Source organism: Sebastes fasciatus, chromosome 23 (genome assembly GCF_043250625.1).
Source record: "Sebastes fasciatus isolate fSebFas1 chromosome 23, fSebFas1.pri, whole genome shotgun sequence".
NCBI classification, from domain to species: Eukaryota; Metazoa; Chordata; class Actinopteri; order Perciformes; family Sebastidae; genus Sebastes; species Sebastes fasciatus.
This window is the reverse complement of record NC_133817.1, coordinates 5,581,011-5,597,221: the sequence shown is the minus strand read 5'-3', so window position 1 is coordinate 5,597,221 and position 16,211 is coordinate 5,581,011. Positions and strand designations below refer to the sequence as shown.

The following is a 16,211-nucleotide window of genomic DNA, read 5'->3' as shown; positions in this document are numbered from 1 at the left end:
ATACATACAAAAACATATAGTGTATATATATAAAGCCATTTAAAGGTATTTAAATTCTACATACTGCAGGCTGAACTCCATTGCAAATTTAACTCATTTTAGATGCATGTTGTGCAGCGTTGAACTTGATCTTCAAGTCTGAAATAAAGTTTTTTTTTAGTCAATTTATAATACATAAATAATACATAAATTCCAATCAATCACTATACTGTTTACACTACCCGCTGTATTATTAAGGCATGAAAAGCTGAAGCTAAACACAAAACACCAGCTCAGCTCTTTGTCTGTCTTCTTTCTCCTCTGGTCTCTCCTTTGGCTTACTTGCAACCAAAAGTTCCTGAAACATGCAAACACGCGCACACACGCACAACTATCTATAGGATAGACAAAACAAATGAGCAGGTGTTTAGTGTGGATTTTACACACTTGAATGCAAAGAGGTATGTATGTCTTTGCCGTGCAGGTGATTTCCATTGCTTTGCAGTGTGTTTACTGCCTGTTTTCCTTGCTTGTGGTCACTTCCTCTGTCTATATGGGGACAATTCTCATTATCATGGTTTGTAAGTTCGACAACAATCTACTGTTTGAAAATCCATCACTCTTATTTAATCAAATGCTGTAACACTTTTTACTCTATTAAATTTCATACATTTAATTTAAGGGATTTTTTTTTGCCCTTTTGTACTGCATTCAAAATAGAAAAAAATTTGAAACTGATTATGCAGGTTTATAAAAATACATTTTTTTTTTCAGATTAATTTCTCCAGCCCCGATTTTAGGAAAAATTAATTAAATTTGACTGTTTGTTTCGTCTTTAATTACTTCAGGTATTATTATTATTTCAGGTATTAAACTTACAAGTTATCAATTGTGTCACTGTTGTCATATATCCTACCACATTTATGAATGCATCTTCAGACTGTCCTCCACAAACGAACCAGCTAGATTTTCGAATTATCAAAAATTTAGCCCACAGTGCATCAAAATGTTTTAATGTAAACGGTAATGTACACAGATACTGCAAATTCTCACTAAATCTATGGGTCTCTAAACTATGGTGTACGGTCTAAGACCTGCTCTATAGATAAAGCGTCTTGAGATAACTTCTGTTGTGATTTGACGCTATACAAAAATAAATTGAATTCAATTGAAAATAAAGCTCCGATGTTCATGAAAATAAATGACAAAATTTTGAGGTCATGGTAGATGTAGGATGGTAAATTTCAGAATGTTATCTCAAAAACTGTATTTCTGACAGTGTTTTGAATTCTATCCTCATGTGAACCATTGCAGTCAATGGAAATCAAGCAGGCCCGTCCAAAAAGGTCTGACAGCTGACAAAAACACTAAACTGAAATACTTTTACAGCTATAAGTAAAATGAAGTCTCACAGTTTGGTAATGGAAGTCATTTCTTAATGTACTAGCCTATAAAACACCCCTCTCCCTAGCCAATTAAAAACAACTACCATATCTGTATTGTACGACCAACCAATGGGCATGATCTGACGCGAAAATTGCAAAACAAATGGAAAAAAGTTGTGTTGAGGAGATTCTGCACTCACAGTCGGAGACTCCAGCTGTTCTAGTGTTGAGTTCATAAATCCACTCATGCACCCTGGATAAAACGTCTCTCCTGCTTTGTAGTAGTAACCTCTGGTTTTGTGGACGTATAACATGTGTGGGAGTGCGTGCGCGACAAGTGACACTATGTAGATGAGCTCCTGTGCCTCTCTGTCATAGTTTATTTCTTTTCTTGACACATGATAATGTGAAGATGGCCCAATATATAGGTTTATTAAATGCAAAACGGATTTCTCTGCTGTGAATCTTAGTTAAGAACCTCTTTGTGGACCCTTTGTGGACGACTGTGCGCATAAGTGACAGTATGTATACACCTCTTTGTCATTTCTTTCATGAAACGTGACAATGTTAATTATACACTTAATAAAGGCTATGTGAGGTGAATTTTTATTTTTTATTTTACACAGACCAGCCTGTTTATGTGTCTGTTTCTCACTTGTGATCAGTGTCATGGAATGAGCATATCTGTCCAGTAAACTAAAGCCAGCCTCCTCTACCTAATTAACTATTCGCTGTTACATCAACTTTCCAACCCCACATATAGCACATCTTTTATTTTTGGTGTAAATATGAGACACAACGCCATCTGAGTTTCCCTTTTTCTGTCATCTAAGTCCAGTGTGAACAGACCAACCACTCCATCTTCCTCATGTGTCAGCGTCGCTCTGCAGGCAAATGAGGTCATGTCATTTTCAACTGTCATGAAGCTGTGATGGATTAGCTCCGTCTTCTTCTGAATTTCCTGTCCTGTCCTTCTTTTCCCTCACCTGTTCTTCATCTATTTCCCTCCTCTTCCTCTCTTCTGTCAGAATAGCACACATTGAAAACGCACACTTAACCGTTCAACTAAACAAAAGTCTCTTTATTCAGTTTTTATGGCAGTCTTATTATTATTATACAACAAATAGTTCACAGTTAAAGAAATATTTTAAATCCCCCCCCATCAAAAATGTAAAGTGCAGATTTGTTAGTGTGTCTACTCGAGTCACTATTAAAAATTAAGACAGCCCCCACAGCTAGAGTGTAAACTGACTAAAGCAACAGTAAAGGGGCTCTTGGACAGAGTTTATGATTAAAATGCATATACAGTAGACCAAGGGAATAACAAAGGTTAATGATTCATTTTTTAAAAATGAAATTAGGAGCAATATCCACATTTGCTGTAAAGCTGCAGCTGAAGTCTGAAGAGAATTCAAGTGAATCAGAGTTTATTAGGTCGACACAGTCCAGAAAGTTTCTCCGTCTCGCTGCTCAGACTTTACATATCAGTGCGTTTCTGTGCGGTTTCCAGTGCATCGGGGATAAAACGGCATTCTCACAGTGTGTCTGACCTTCTTATGTTGTTGCTGTGACTTACACAGAGAACCTCAGTTACATCACACATGAGGTTTTCAGCCCAGTCGCACAGCAGTTTGTGAAATAGTCACAAAATTTTATGTATTGATTCGTGTACATTGACATGAATTTCACATGTTATCCGTGATGGTCAGCAGAAAATCAATTCGGAAGCTGGCTAAGTAGTTTTTGTCATGTAACTTCAGTACTTACTACTATTTAATTACGTCACTTCCAGTGTTATTTAAACCCAAACCGTGATCTTTTCCTAAACCTACCAAAGTAGTTTGTGCCTAAGCCTTGGGAAGTCGATCTTTTCCTAAACCTTACTAAGTAGTTTTGTTGCCTAAACCTAACCAAGTCGATCTTTTCCTAAACCTAACTAAGTAGTTTGTTACCCAAGCCTTAGCAAGTTGATCTTCCTAAACCTAACTAAGTAGTTTTGTTGTCTAAGCCTTAGCATGTCGATCTTTTCCTAAACCTAACTAAGTAGTTTGTTGCCAAAACCTAACCAAGTCGATCTTTTCCTAAACCTAACTAAGTAGTTTTGTTGCCTAACCAAGTCGATCTATTCCTAAACCTAACTAAGTAATTTGTTGCCAAAACCTAACCAAGTCGATATTTTCCTAAACCTAACGAAGTAGTTTGTTGCCTAAACCTAACCAAGTCAATCTTTTCCTAAACATAACTGAGTAGTTTTATTTTGAAAAGACTGGAGCGGAAATTGTCATGTGTTGCTGGACAAAAATACGTTGAAAGTCGTGCTGAGCGTCACGAAAAAAAAGGGAAATTCGTGTCTATGTACACGAATCAAATAGGTTAAGTTAAGTGATTATTTCACAAATTGCCATGAGACTTTGTTGAGGTTTTACATGCAAACCTGCCTTGCATTAATTCAAGTTGTGATAATTATTTGCAACTATTATTCGACCCAGCTCAGATGTCCAGTCATGTACTTTATATTCTACATGTTTCCAACATGACAGAGAAAAATAAACTTTTGTTTTTGTTTCTTTTTACATTTAGCTAACAATTCCTGTGAGAAAGAAAAGATAAATTGAAAACGATCTCTGCATCATTAAATCCATACAAACAGCACAAAGTTGGCCGGCTGCAGCAACAACAACAGCAGGTTAATCGCAGTGTGTTTTCTACCCATGAAGCTCCATTCTCCAGTCTGTTTTCTCCAACGCAGTGTGGTAAAATACATATTAATAAGACCCAAAACCTTTCATTACATCACACATCAGATTTCAAAAATTCATGTTAAGTCTTTAGCATCAAAGCAAAAATATATATATATATATCTGTCTAGATATGATTATGTGGACCTCAGGAAGGCTGATAGGGATCCTTTTCTTAACAATAAACTATTAAAAAAATTAAGATTTGAGCCGCCTAAACAGTGGCGGCCGTAGACAAAGTCCTTTCTAATCCTTCGTTTCCTTCAACGGAATGGTTGAACCGAATTTGTACGCCTTAAAGGAACAGTGTGTAACATTTAGGGGGATCTATTGGCAGAAATGGAATATAATATTGATATTTTCTTTAGTGTATGAAAATAAGTATTGTTGTGTTTTCCTTATCTTAAAATGAGACGCTTATATCTACATACGGAGCGGGTCCTCTTCTCGGAGCCGGCCGCCATGTTTCTACAGTAGTCCAGAATGGACAAACCAAACACTGGCTCTAGATAGAGCCAATCACAGTTTCACCTTTAAGTAGTTCTCCTACACGCTTGATACACGGGAGAAGTTTCAGTTGGTTGCAATCTGCAACCACACCGCTAGATGGCGCCAGATCCTACACTCTTCACCTTTTAAAGTAAAACTTCCCGTGTTCCCTTGTCAACCAGCTACTTCCTGTAATTTCTGGCAGCTAAAAAGAAAAGCAAGACTTTCTCCACGGATCTCCTCTTGCAGAGAGTGAAGCAGAAGCATCAGCTCAGCAAGAATAAAAGGACGAGAAAAATCGAGAGCGTTCAGTTCCTGTTTAGTCCAAAATGCAGGACAAGTTCAGCAAGCATGCGGTAAAAGAGGGAGCTTCTGCACCGGCTGCATCTCCAGTTTCTGCTTTGTCGGAAAAAACAGGGATGAGGAAGAGTAAAAAGACTTCTCCAAAATGCGTCCCTTCAACGGATTCAGCAGGACGGCACAGCGCCCTGTATAAGTGGAAGACTACTGCCATGGCCGCTGTGGCATCGGGTTGGGGTTGGGGTAGATGGGCGCTGGCGTCGGGTGATAGGCGGGCACTGCTGTGTTGGGGTGGGGCGGGTACGTCGGGGTGGGATACTGCGCCATGATGTGAGGATGGCCGTGGGGGGGTGCGTGGGCGGGCGAGGAGGTAGAGGAGGAGGAGGTGGGGAGGTGGAGGTAGAGGGGGGCGGACGGAGCGGAAGGGGCAGAGGGCGCCGTCGGAGTCGGCACCCTCTGCAGGACGACGTGCGGGTAGAGCTGAGACTCGGAGCGGTAGAGTCCGGGCAGGGAGGTCTTCAGCAAACTCTCCTGACTCCTGTGTGAAAGACAGAAAGAGAGCGAGAAATGAAGGGCACGAAGAAAGTCAACTGAGCTGAAAGTTAGAACTTCGGATTCTTTCCTAAACCTAACTATAGTGGTTTTGTTGCCTAAACCTAAAGTGGCACCAAGGGTAACTGTAGTGGTTTTGATTCTGAAAATGACGCCAAAGGACCTGAAACTAAGGGGCTGGACAGCTGTTCAGTGTTGGTAGAGTTTTGTCCTTTCTAAATGACTTCTATTTTTTTTTCTTAATACACCTTCATGATGCATTTGGTTCTCTGTGATGTGGTTGCTGCCAGCTCACCTCTGGTACCCTCTGTTCTCATATCCACCGAGTGCTCCAGTCAGGTAGAGGGGGCTGTCTGGAGCCAGACGGGGGTTCATCCTCTGGGAGAGATGGAAGATCTTGGGAGGAGGGAAAGCTTCCCAATCACCCTCTTCTCTCTCCAGCCAGCACTCGCTGCGACGGGATGAGCGCTTCTCTCTGCGCCTGAAGAGGAGGCAACTTTATCAGCTTGGTAGTCCATATGGAGAAAGTCTGACAACAACCAAAGACTACATGTATCAGTCTTCTACCTGCTCCGTCCGTCTTTCTTGGCCCGGTCCCGACTGGATCGTTCCTGCAGGCAGCAGATGAGGAAGGACAAGGACATGGCGAGGATGACGATGCCGCTCACGACTGAAGCCAACACGGCCACTCTCAGACCACGGTCCTCAGGTCTGGGGATCGCTGGGGGGGGGATTAATTACATTTTAAAAGATTTATTTAAAGCTAGGGTTGGTAATGTTCTTCAAAAACATGTTTGTTATATTTGTTGAAATTCTCTTTACATCCCGACAGCAAACGATAAATCAAAAGCCCTGACAAGAAAAGAAAACAAGACTATATGGCTGTTGTATTTGGAGTACATTCAAACAGGAAACATCATGGCGGCCTGCTCGTAAACATTCTGTTATTCCGTCTAAACAATCCACCAAAATCTACATCTGAAAACTTTTAAGTGGGAAACAGGCTATGCCAGTGCTGAATCCCGTTTCATTTTAGAACTAGATCGCCTAGTTTCACAGCTTGGTCCAAGTTTCGTGAGCCGGACGCGTCGCGCTTGGACGGGCTCATTTGCAAAGTTGAGATCGTGCCGGTGAGTGGAACCCTGAAAACGTAAACAAAGGATGGTTCCCGCCTTTTCATTTTGAAAGAGCAACGACCAATGAGGAAACTACAACACTCGGCCGACCAATCGTGTAACTTCATCACTCAGTGACAGACTTTTGCGTGACAAAAATTTGGTATCCGTGGCTGTCGCAGGACTGTAACAAACTACAGACTACCTGCCTGGCTATCGAGTGCGTGCATTCTGTACTCATTGCGCGTCACCTGAGTCTTCCACAAGCTGCTAGTTTGACAGCTGTGAGTACTAACAATAGCCGTGTTTGGTAATGACATTCATAACGATAATTGTGGGGGAGTGACTTTGGAGGGAGGTCTGAGGGGACGGATTGTCAGCATTACCAACCCTAACTTTAATCATCAAATCACCAGAATAAGCCTGCTTACCTTCGCAGGCGGGCAGGTAGTTGCTCCACTGCGGTTTGCCGTTGCGGACGTTGCAGTAGATTTTGTCGCTGCCGACCAGCTGGTATCCCTCCCTGCACCAGAAGGCCAACACGCTGCCGATCGACACGCCCGTGCCGCTCTCTACGTAGAAGGAGCCCCGACGTGGCGGCAGGACGGGGATACAGGACAGACCTTAGGACAGAGAGAGAGAGGGGACAAAACAGAAGGTCATCGACCAAACAAAACACCTCGTGATTGAGAGCTGGGGACACAAACAAGGAAGAACGTTGGTTTTGATTTAAGAGAGGTAATCAGCTAATATAGCTTTATATTTAGACCATTGGTGAATTATAGCCTTTATTTGATTCTGGAGCACTTAAAATGTTTACTTCTATCAGACTCCACTGTCCGTTGGAAAGTTTTTGACATTTTTAATAGTGTTTAAGATTTAAACTCAATGAACTCTGTCCCAATACCTTTTTCTAACGCCCCCCCTCTGTCTGCTTCTTTCTATCCTCTCTTTGTTTTTCCTTTCTTCTATCTCTCTTTTCTCTCCGCTCTCTTGTCAAACACAGACACAGCTCGCTCCAGAGTGCCTGTTATCTACGCCGGGAGCCTGAGATTAGCAGTTTCCACTGGATAGATAGACACCGAGAGATGGAGAGAGAGAGAGAGAGAGGGAGAGATAGAAAGCACTATTTTTATCTTCCTTATGCTACAATACGCAAATACCTCTGAGGGGTCTCGTGATACAGCAGCTATTGTTAGATTGTGCTGCAGGGATTTTTGAAGCTCTCAGGAAATCTCGTGTAAACCTATACAGCGTCGCTAGTCGCACAAATCATCTGAAAGATCTCACTCGGATGGAAAATAAGTATATTTGAGCACCAAAAACTACACAATGATCATATGATATCTGCAGTCGGCTGACAGAGTTATTGATCAATGCTGGTGACTCAGCAATTGCTTTTGACAGCTGCTGGGATTTCTGGCTTTTAAAGCTCACTTCACTAACTTGTAGTTTTGTCTAATCTAATCAGTTCATCTTTGAGTCCAAGTGGATGTTTGTGCCAAATTTGAATTGCCTCCAGGCGTTCCTGAGATATCAGAAGAATGGGGCGGACGTGAGGTCACAGTGACCTTTGACCACCAAAATGTAATCAGTTCATCCTTGAATCCAAGTGGATGTTTGTGCCAAATTTTAAGAAATTTCCTCCAGGCGTTCCTGAGATATTGTGTTTACGAGAATGGTACAAACAACACGAAAACACAATGCCTCCACGCTGGCAACAGCTGTGGCCAGAGGCATAAAAATACCGGATGATTAGATTGTTATCCAAAACTACAGTAGCCTAAATATGCAATGCTACACTCAGATTCCAGTTGAAAAAATGTGTTGTTTACCACTTTATTAAAGCTGTTTTAATACAGTTTTTGGCCACTTGGGAGCAGCATAACAAGCAGTAAGCACTGACATATTATCACCTTTGACTAAACTTGATATAGCTAGCATGTTACCAAACAGATGCCTATTTATAATGTAACAGACATCGAGCAATAATGGCATTCATTTAAAGTCTTGTTTCTGGCCACCTGGTGAATATAAGTCCAATATTCACTCTCCTTTTAGCTCTGTTTTTGGTCTCCACCAGCTCCCGATGGAAATATCTGTCTCTTTAGCTGCTAAATGCTGCACTATGTTTATAAGCGATATACATGAAACCTGCCTTGGCGGAGGTCTGCGCTCTCCGAGTGCACTTGTAGTTTTTTATGTTGCAGTTGTTACTGTTAACAAACAGGTAGCGTAGATAGAATTTACCCATTATTATATATTTTCCTTGCTTACTAATACACTTGAGAACATTTTAAACCATTTGCATGGGTTGTATTTACCACCATCCAAAATCCTTTTTTACAGTGTTGGCGGAGGTCTGCGCTCTCCGAGTGCACTTCTAGTTGATATAAACATCATGATTAGTGCAGCTTTAAAAGAGAGCTCTTACTTTGAAAAGACATGAACAGAGAAACAAATTTAAAGCATGCTGCAGTTTGCTTTTGCTGCGTCAGTATTAGTGTAATCTGAGAGAGAAAGAGAGAGAGAGAGAGAGAGAGAGAGAGAGAGAGAGAGAGAGATGTCATCCCACCACTATAAGACCATGTGAACATGCAAGCTGCTCTCTGCTGATTAGGAACGACAGATGGGAGGATTTCTGCAGCGGTAGAGACAGAGAGGGAGAGGATCCTGTGATCCTGTGTGAAGATGACAGCATCTCCGCCCTGACACACACACACACATATATATACACACATATACACATCAAGGCACACACATCAGACACGTGCGTAATGTACTATATATACAGGCAAACAAGGACGAGCTGACTCTGGTTTTAAAGGGGAAACTGAAAGCCATTCTGTTTTCCCCTAAGATACCTTTTACTGATGCTATCACTGAGTGTGTGCGTGTCTGTGGCTAAAAGGTTGTTCCAGTGGCAACAAGTGATGTCATATTGCAATGACATCACCCACATATCGCTTACTCGCATCTGCTCACATCTAGATTTGACAGTGACAGTGATAGACATCACCAAACGCTGTGCAAGAGAAGGGCGGATAATTAAAATGTGACTTTTTAATGAAGATTGGACATAGAAGCGTAAATTCATCGTATTTTGCCGATGCCAGGCTCTCTCTCTTTCTCTTTTTGTTTTCAGTGTTTGAAAATAATATAATCCTGTCAATTGTGTTTGAGAGATGCAAATCTCTCAGGGGAAAGAACACACTAAGGAGCGACATTTGCATTTGAATGAAAGCGATATGATATTGTTTAATTAAAATGAGATGGTTTTAATCATCATCTGGTGAGTTTATCAGACCTCATTTCAGTAACAGGAGCTTTCATTTACTGGCGCAGGACAACACAGTTATCTATTTGCTCTCCGCATGGGGATATAGATTATTAGACGGTATGGTGAATTAACATTCAATGTCGTTTTTATTGGGACTTCATTGAGCTTGATAGCTTAACTTCTGTGTTGTTGTTTTTTCTGTGTTAAGATTTCTGTGTGGATCTCAGCATGGCTTTGGCTGAGCTGGCATCTCACAGCTAATGGCGCTATTAGTGAAAGCAACAGCAACACTTTACTGACAGAGCTAACAGTGTTAACCTGAGGGGGAACCGGAGGGTGGATGCTCATAACTTGCCAACCCTCACAATTTCTCCCATATTTCAACTTTTTTTTCCCTTTTCCTGGCTATGTATTACAACACACAGAAGAGTGACTTTATTCTCTGCTCAGGTAGACAATTACTCCTCTATATCTTTACATAGCAAATAGCTGTTTTCTGTTAGTATTTCTTAAATGTATTAATAGTTTTTTATAATTAAAAGGAAGCTAGCTAACAAACTCTGTTTAAACTAAGCCCCCCAGGAAGAGCGCCGGGCTTTGATGCAAATTTTCGTAGTGGCCAAACGGCGGTACTGCAACTTCCTTGTCCGTCACGTGATGCCATTGGGCCCAAAAATACTTTTTCCCATAGACTTACATTGGGAAAGAGACATCTGTAAATCAGCGGGTAATTTTTTTTGAGGTGAATCAACTTCCCAGTACGAACACTTGAATAGCCCTTATTTAAATTATTGGGTCCTAAAAGTTGTGAAATGCACTAACAGCTGAATTCCAGAGTTATTTCCCTTCCGCCGTTCATGTGAATGAGCCCCAGGCCGAGGCTGAAGCGAAGGGCTGGGAGGCGGAGTTAAAGGAAACGCTACTGCGCCTGCTCTATGGGCCCAATGGACGCGGATGATCGCCGGATGATCCGGTTATTTTATCACTCGGCAGTCGGGCCACTTTGGCTTCATGCGCTACTGAGCAGCTCTCATAGGAATGAACAGGAGCCCGTCTACAACGCTGTATCAAGTTCTCTTACCATACCACATTAGGTAATGTATGTACTCAACCCGATCTCATGGTCGTATAAATAGCATAGTATTTCCGCGTGTCACGCCATGTCGTTACCGTGAAACAGTAGAAACAGAGAATAAACATCACGGTTGGGCTTAAAATAACTACGTAAACTAAATAAAATATGTGCTTAAACAACGTAACATGGAAAACACGTCACAAACGTCACTAATGTAACTTCAAAATAACTCAACAATACTTTGGGATGCAAACATCTGTGTCCTGGTTGAAAGTCCTGTGTTTGTTTGACCCATCCACCATAAGCGTTCGCTCTCAATTTTATTCTACGTCACTAGCTCTGAGCGTAGCATATTTACGCATTATGCATTGTAGTCAGTAGCCTATAGTCTACAGGGCGTACACATGACACGCCAAAAGCAACAAAGATGTTGTTAATGCATGCAAAATTACTTGCAAATTACCATGTCATTCATACGCCATTTGGTGCGACCGGGCTACTGTACATGCGCAGTAGGCTATGTGTTCTGGAAACACAGTGTTAAATCAGGAATGCACCTCCTAAGCTTCCTCACACACACAAACGCACACACTCGCCTGCCAAAGAAAAAGCCTTTACCTCTATAAAGGCAGATAACATATTGAACATATTACGTGACAGTGTGTGTTTTAAGATTCTAGCTGAGGTGTTTTTTTGCTTGCTGTTGCCACCCCGCAGCAGGCAACTCTTCGCCGTCCCTACAAACCCCAGAAACGATGAAGTAACACCCACTTCCCCCAGTGAGTCGACACGCTATAGTAAACAGAGAGGAAGAACAATGACGCCAGTGTGGGGTGAACAAACAGATCACCCCCCCCCCCCCACAGTGGAGCCCAGCATTAATAAAAAATTGGAATTAATGCCGAAAAGATTGAAAATGTGTGGTTTTGGTGTGTTGTGACTGACATCGGCTCCTAATCAAAATCCAAATCTGTACTGATGTCCAGGTAGTGTGTGTTTGACACAAACGTTAGTTCTGTGTGTGTTGACTCGGCGCTCTGTTTGCTCCGTCCTGTTGGTTCCCATTCATCGTGGAAACTGGGGGTTGCCAATCAAAGACTTCAGCTGCCAGCGGGGCGCTAATACACTTCTGGACCCCCCTCCCCAAACCTGGCAACCCGAAACCACCAACCAAACATCCACTCTGCGGTATTCTTCTCTAAAAACCCTCCCCACTTGTATCTGTCAGGGAAGCACTCGGAATAGTTTGTGATTAAATAAAGATTAGGCTCTCTGCATTAAAGATTCAAACGCACACATACACATGCACAGAATGAGTGCAAACACACACTCGCTAGATGTACCCCTGGCATGCACACATGTATGTTCTGTACAGTGACATAAGGCATGCATGCCACACATATTAGTATTAGCATACTTGGAATGACCTTTACACACTCGGAGGACGGATTAGACAGACAATGGTCCCAATCTATGCATGACTGCTGACTTCTAGCTCTAGTATCACACTAGATCCTACACTTCCCATAATGCAACTTCATTGCATCTTTTTCGTTAGACTCTCTGTACCTGGTAAACACAATATCATAGACATCAAGTCTATCAAGTCCTGTGTTTGTTGGACCCATCCACCTCCCCACCTGCCCGCCATAAGCAGTCTTTCTCACTTTTTATTCTACGTCACTAACATTGACTGTAGCATATTTACATTGCAGTCAGTACAGACTACATGGTGTACAAACGACACACCAAAAGCAAGAATGGCGTTCTTATTAAGCCAAGCTGTGCTAAGCTGAGCTTTTCCCCTTGCACATTATCATGTCATTCATATTCCTTTTTGTGCAACCGTGCTGCAAAACCTCCGCTGTGGTACTTCCCAATACAGTAAACATGTCCAGGACCACATTTTGCTGTGTTGACACACACACAGACTGTCGCGGCTGGTAACAAGCCCTGCAGCTTGAAGTTAGACTTTAGTTAAACAGACTGAAGGAAAAACTCTCCCTCCTCCATGCGTGGTCAGTTTTCCCTGGATAAACAATGGTTAAAAATTAATTTCATCTGAGTCAGTCTTTACCAGACGCTAAAAGTCTTGAGTTGAAGTTAATGAAAGATGGCATTTCTTGGCTGACGGCTGACTAGCTTCATCTCGTTCGTCCTCGTGTTCCTGTCTGATTCTCCCTCTTCTTGAGTGTTTTTTGGTCCCTTTGCTCCAGCTGCTCCAGCTTTATCTGATCTGGCCTTGAACAAACATCGTCTCTCTTTTTCTGTCTCTCTGTCCTCTCCATCAGTGGATCTATTTCTGTGGCACCTCACTGATGCAGCGGTATCACAACTGATTACATAATCCCTCAGCTCTCACTCTGCTGTGTTTGTTCCTGTGCAAACATGCATAGTGCTTGTGTCCAGTGAGTCCTAAATGCTGGTAAAGTGAAATAAAGTAATCAAGGACATTTGTATAGTCAAATGTTTGAGGGACATTGACATGCCAGAAAAGAGTAACACTGGTCTGAAAACCTTTATAGGTTGGGAACAGACTTGGCTGAGCCTGGAGTTCAATGGACGCCATGAAAACAAAAAACAAGTGTAATTATTGGCACAGAAAAACGAGCACATTTAAGATGAAAAAGCCTTCATCAATGTTACATGACAAAGAGACAAGAGATCTTAAATTCCACTTTCTTTTCTCGCGTGTTCAGCCACGGTGGCTGTCACTTTGTTTCAAATGGAATAAGTCAACTAAAACTCATTCTGGCATCCTGGGAATGTTCGGTATGAAATCAAAAGTACACATGGCAGGTTGCTGGAAATGGTTATACACTTAAAAAATAAATGGAAATACTTCTGTATTGTAAATGTTAGAGCATTTGATAGGGATTTGTGTTAGTTTTTGAGATATTTAAAAAAGTAATTTCAGATTGGTTTATTGGAATGAGCGCTGGTGCAAGTTTTTCTTACAGCTTCTACCATTTGCCTTTCACCTGAGTTAATAAGTTTCAAAGTTGAGGACCCCTTCTTGTTTTAAAGCAATAGTTCGACATTTTGGGAAATACAGTTATTCACTTTCTTGATGAGAAGATCAATACCACTCCCATAACTCTACACTAAATACTGTATGTAGCTGGAACCAGTAGGTGGATAGCTTAGCTTCACTAAACCACAACTGGATATAGGGGGAAACAGCTAGCCTGGCTCTGTCCAAAGGTTTGCAAATTCCGCCGGTTATGTGCTATGCTGGACTATTTCTTGGCCAGGACAAGTAACTTCCTGGAGTTTCAACTGGTTACCTTGCACATAACCCCTTGTTGCTTGGCAGATTTTGTTCAACTTATCCTCAACGGTTCGTGTGATATCTTACGAAAGGTTATTCCTAATTTTTTGTGCGTTTTTCTACGAATGTCCAACAACAATGATGCACGTGTCAATTTCCGCTGGTTACATGTGTACAGTCTTTTCAAAATAAACTTCTGTCTTCACAGGAAACAACTTGGTTAGGTTTAGGCAACAAAACTGCTTACTTAGGATTATGAAAAGATTGACTTGGTTAGGTTTAGGCTACAAAACGACTTAGTTGGGTTTAGGAAAAGATCACGGTTTGGGTTGAAATGACTCGGAAGTGGCGTAACTTAAGTTCGGAAGTTACGTTATATAAATAAATCAACGTTGATTTCTGGTTTCATGTGGAGTCTCACACCGGTCTCCTGAGCAAAAGTCTGGTGTTTTGTGACACACCCATCCAACCCAACATCCTCCCTATATGCTTCGTTTGTTGCTCTTCATACTTCCTGGTTCACGATTACATGGATTGCATACGAATTGATTTTGTGGGATATGTATACGAGTTACAGTGCATAACTTTTCGTAGGTATATCTACGAACGGTGTATGAGAACAGCCTGTTTTGTTACCTTTGGACAGAGCCAGGCTAGTTGTTTACCTCTGTTTCCAGTCTTTGTGCTAAGCTAAGCTAAGCTAAACGGCTGCTGGCTATAGACCGGTATTAAAGAGAATAAGTGTATTTCCCAAAATGCAGAACTATCGTTTTCATTGATAAGTGTCCAGTTGTTCCCATCCAGCTTCAACCATCAGGGCACAGAGAGAGAAGGATCATTTCAGACTCTCCCTCCTCGGTGACTCCGTTCAGCGAGCGGCGCTGGTTGTAAGCCGTGGGAAGGTAATAATGAAGTTGAGTCACTGCCAGCAACCATACTGGATTGACAGGCAGGAGACAGAAGGAAGTCTTTGTCTGAAGCTCGCCAAGCCTGCAGGGCTCAGGAGTGACGATAGTGTGTGTCACTGACAGAAATACCCCTGGCATCGCATTGTGTATGTGTGTGTGTGTGTTTCCTTGCATGTACAGTATGTTTCCCCACAAAGTCTTTTTCTGGGTCATGCGTGTTTGCAGAAATCCAGACATTGCATATGCCAGGAATCACATTATTTGCAGAACTGAGTGAATTTCTAGCACGGCTTCCAATGCAAAACCCTCAAATAGACAGAAGTAATTGGCTTCCGAAGACACTGGACTCTCTACCTGCTACCAGTGAGTGTTTGCATCTGTATTCCTAGGTGTTGGCGTGTCATTAACAGGGATTTCTCGCACTAGAAATAGCCTGGAATAGACAAAGGTAATTGGCTTTGCCTGTCACTTAATCAGATTAAAGGCATTGTAGCATTTCACATTTACGTTTGAGGCTTTTCACTGACGATCTTATCTAAAGAGACTCAGAGGGAAGAATAAGCAGCTTATTGCCATCGTGAGGTAGATGCTGTAACTAGAACTGAACATTTGGTATTTGTTTTTATCCAAGAAGTTGGATTCTTTTAGAATATTTAACCACAAGAACTTGGTTGTGGGTTGCTGGCTACTTAGTTGCACACCATTGCACTTGTTTTATTCTCCAGTGCTTCCTTTTGGAAGGAATATAAGAAATTCAGACACTAAGAGACAGAAAAGTTTGTATAGGAAGCGTTTTTGGACAAAAAAGTCTTTTGCAGAAAACCCCCCACAAACAGTAAGGATTCACTGTAAACTCCTGCTTCGTCAGATTAAGAAGAAGACTGCCTGCTAAGTAACTGATATAGGCCGCATTTAGGGATTAACACTAACATTAACTCACGCACGTCCAGGTTAATAGGGTTGTGTTACCGTGTTACTCTAAAGGCTTACGGCTTTTCTGAGGCTGAAATAACCGTTGCTCATCAGCAGCCTGCCAGGTCGACCTGGACGCCGACTGAACCACTGCAGCTTCTCACTTCTGTTAGCATTTAGCTCAAAGCACTGCTGTGCCAGAGTACG

General features: G+C 41.9%; 2 protein-coding genes across 2 annotated transcripts in view; both read right to left on the bottom strand.

Moving 5' to 3' along the window:
* coa6 (cytochrome c oxidase assembly factor 6) overlaps positions 1 to 16,211 on the bottom strand; it is a 189,822-nt gene that overhangs the window by 133,035 nt on the left and 40,576 nt on the right. The window lies entirely within an intron of this gene.
* LOC141761756 (uncharacterized) overlaps positions 3,906 to 16,211 on the bottom strand; it is a 30,931-nt gene continuing 18,625 nt past the window's right edge. The window contains exons 3-6 of the mRNA XM_074625364.1: positions 6,990 to 7,181; positions 6,011 to 6,164; positions 5,739 to 5,924; positions 3,906 to 5,429 (exon numbers count right to left, since the gene is read on the bottom strand). Of these exons, the coding sequence (XP_074481465.1) occupies positions 5,096 to 5,429; positions 5,739 to 5,924; positions 6,011 to 6,164; positions 6,990 to 7,181 (866 nt within the window). The 3' untranslated portion in view covers positions 3,906 to 5,095. The remainder of the gene's footprint in view (positions 5,430 to 5,738; positions 5,925 to 6,010; positions 6,165 to 6,989; positions 7,182 to 16,211) is intronic.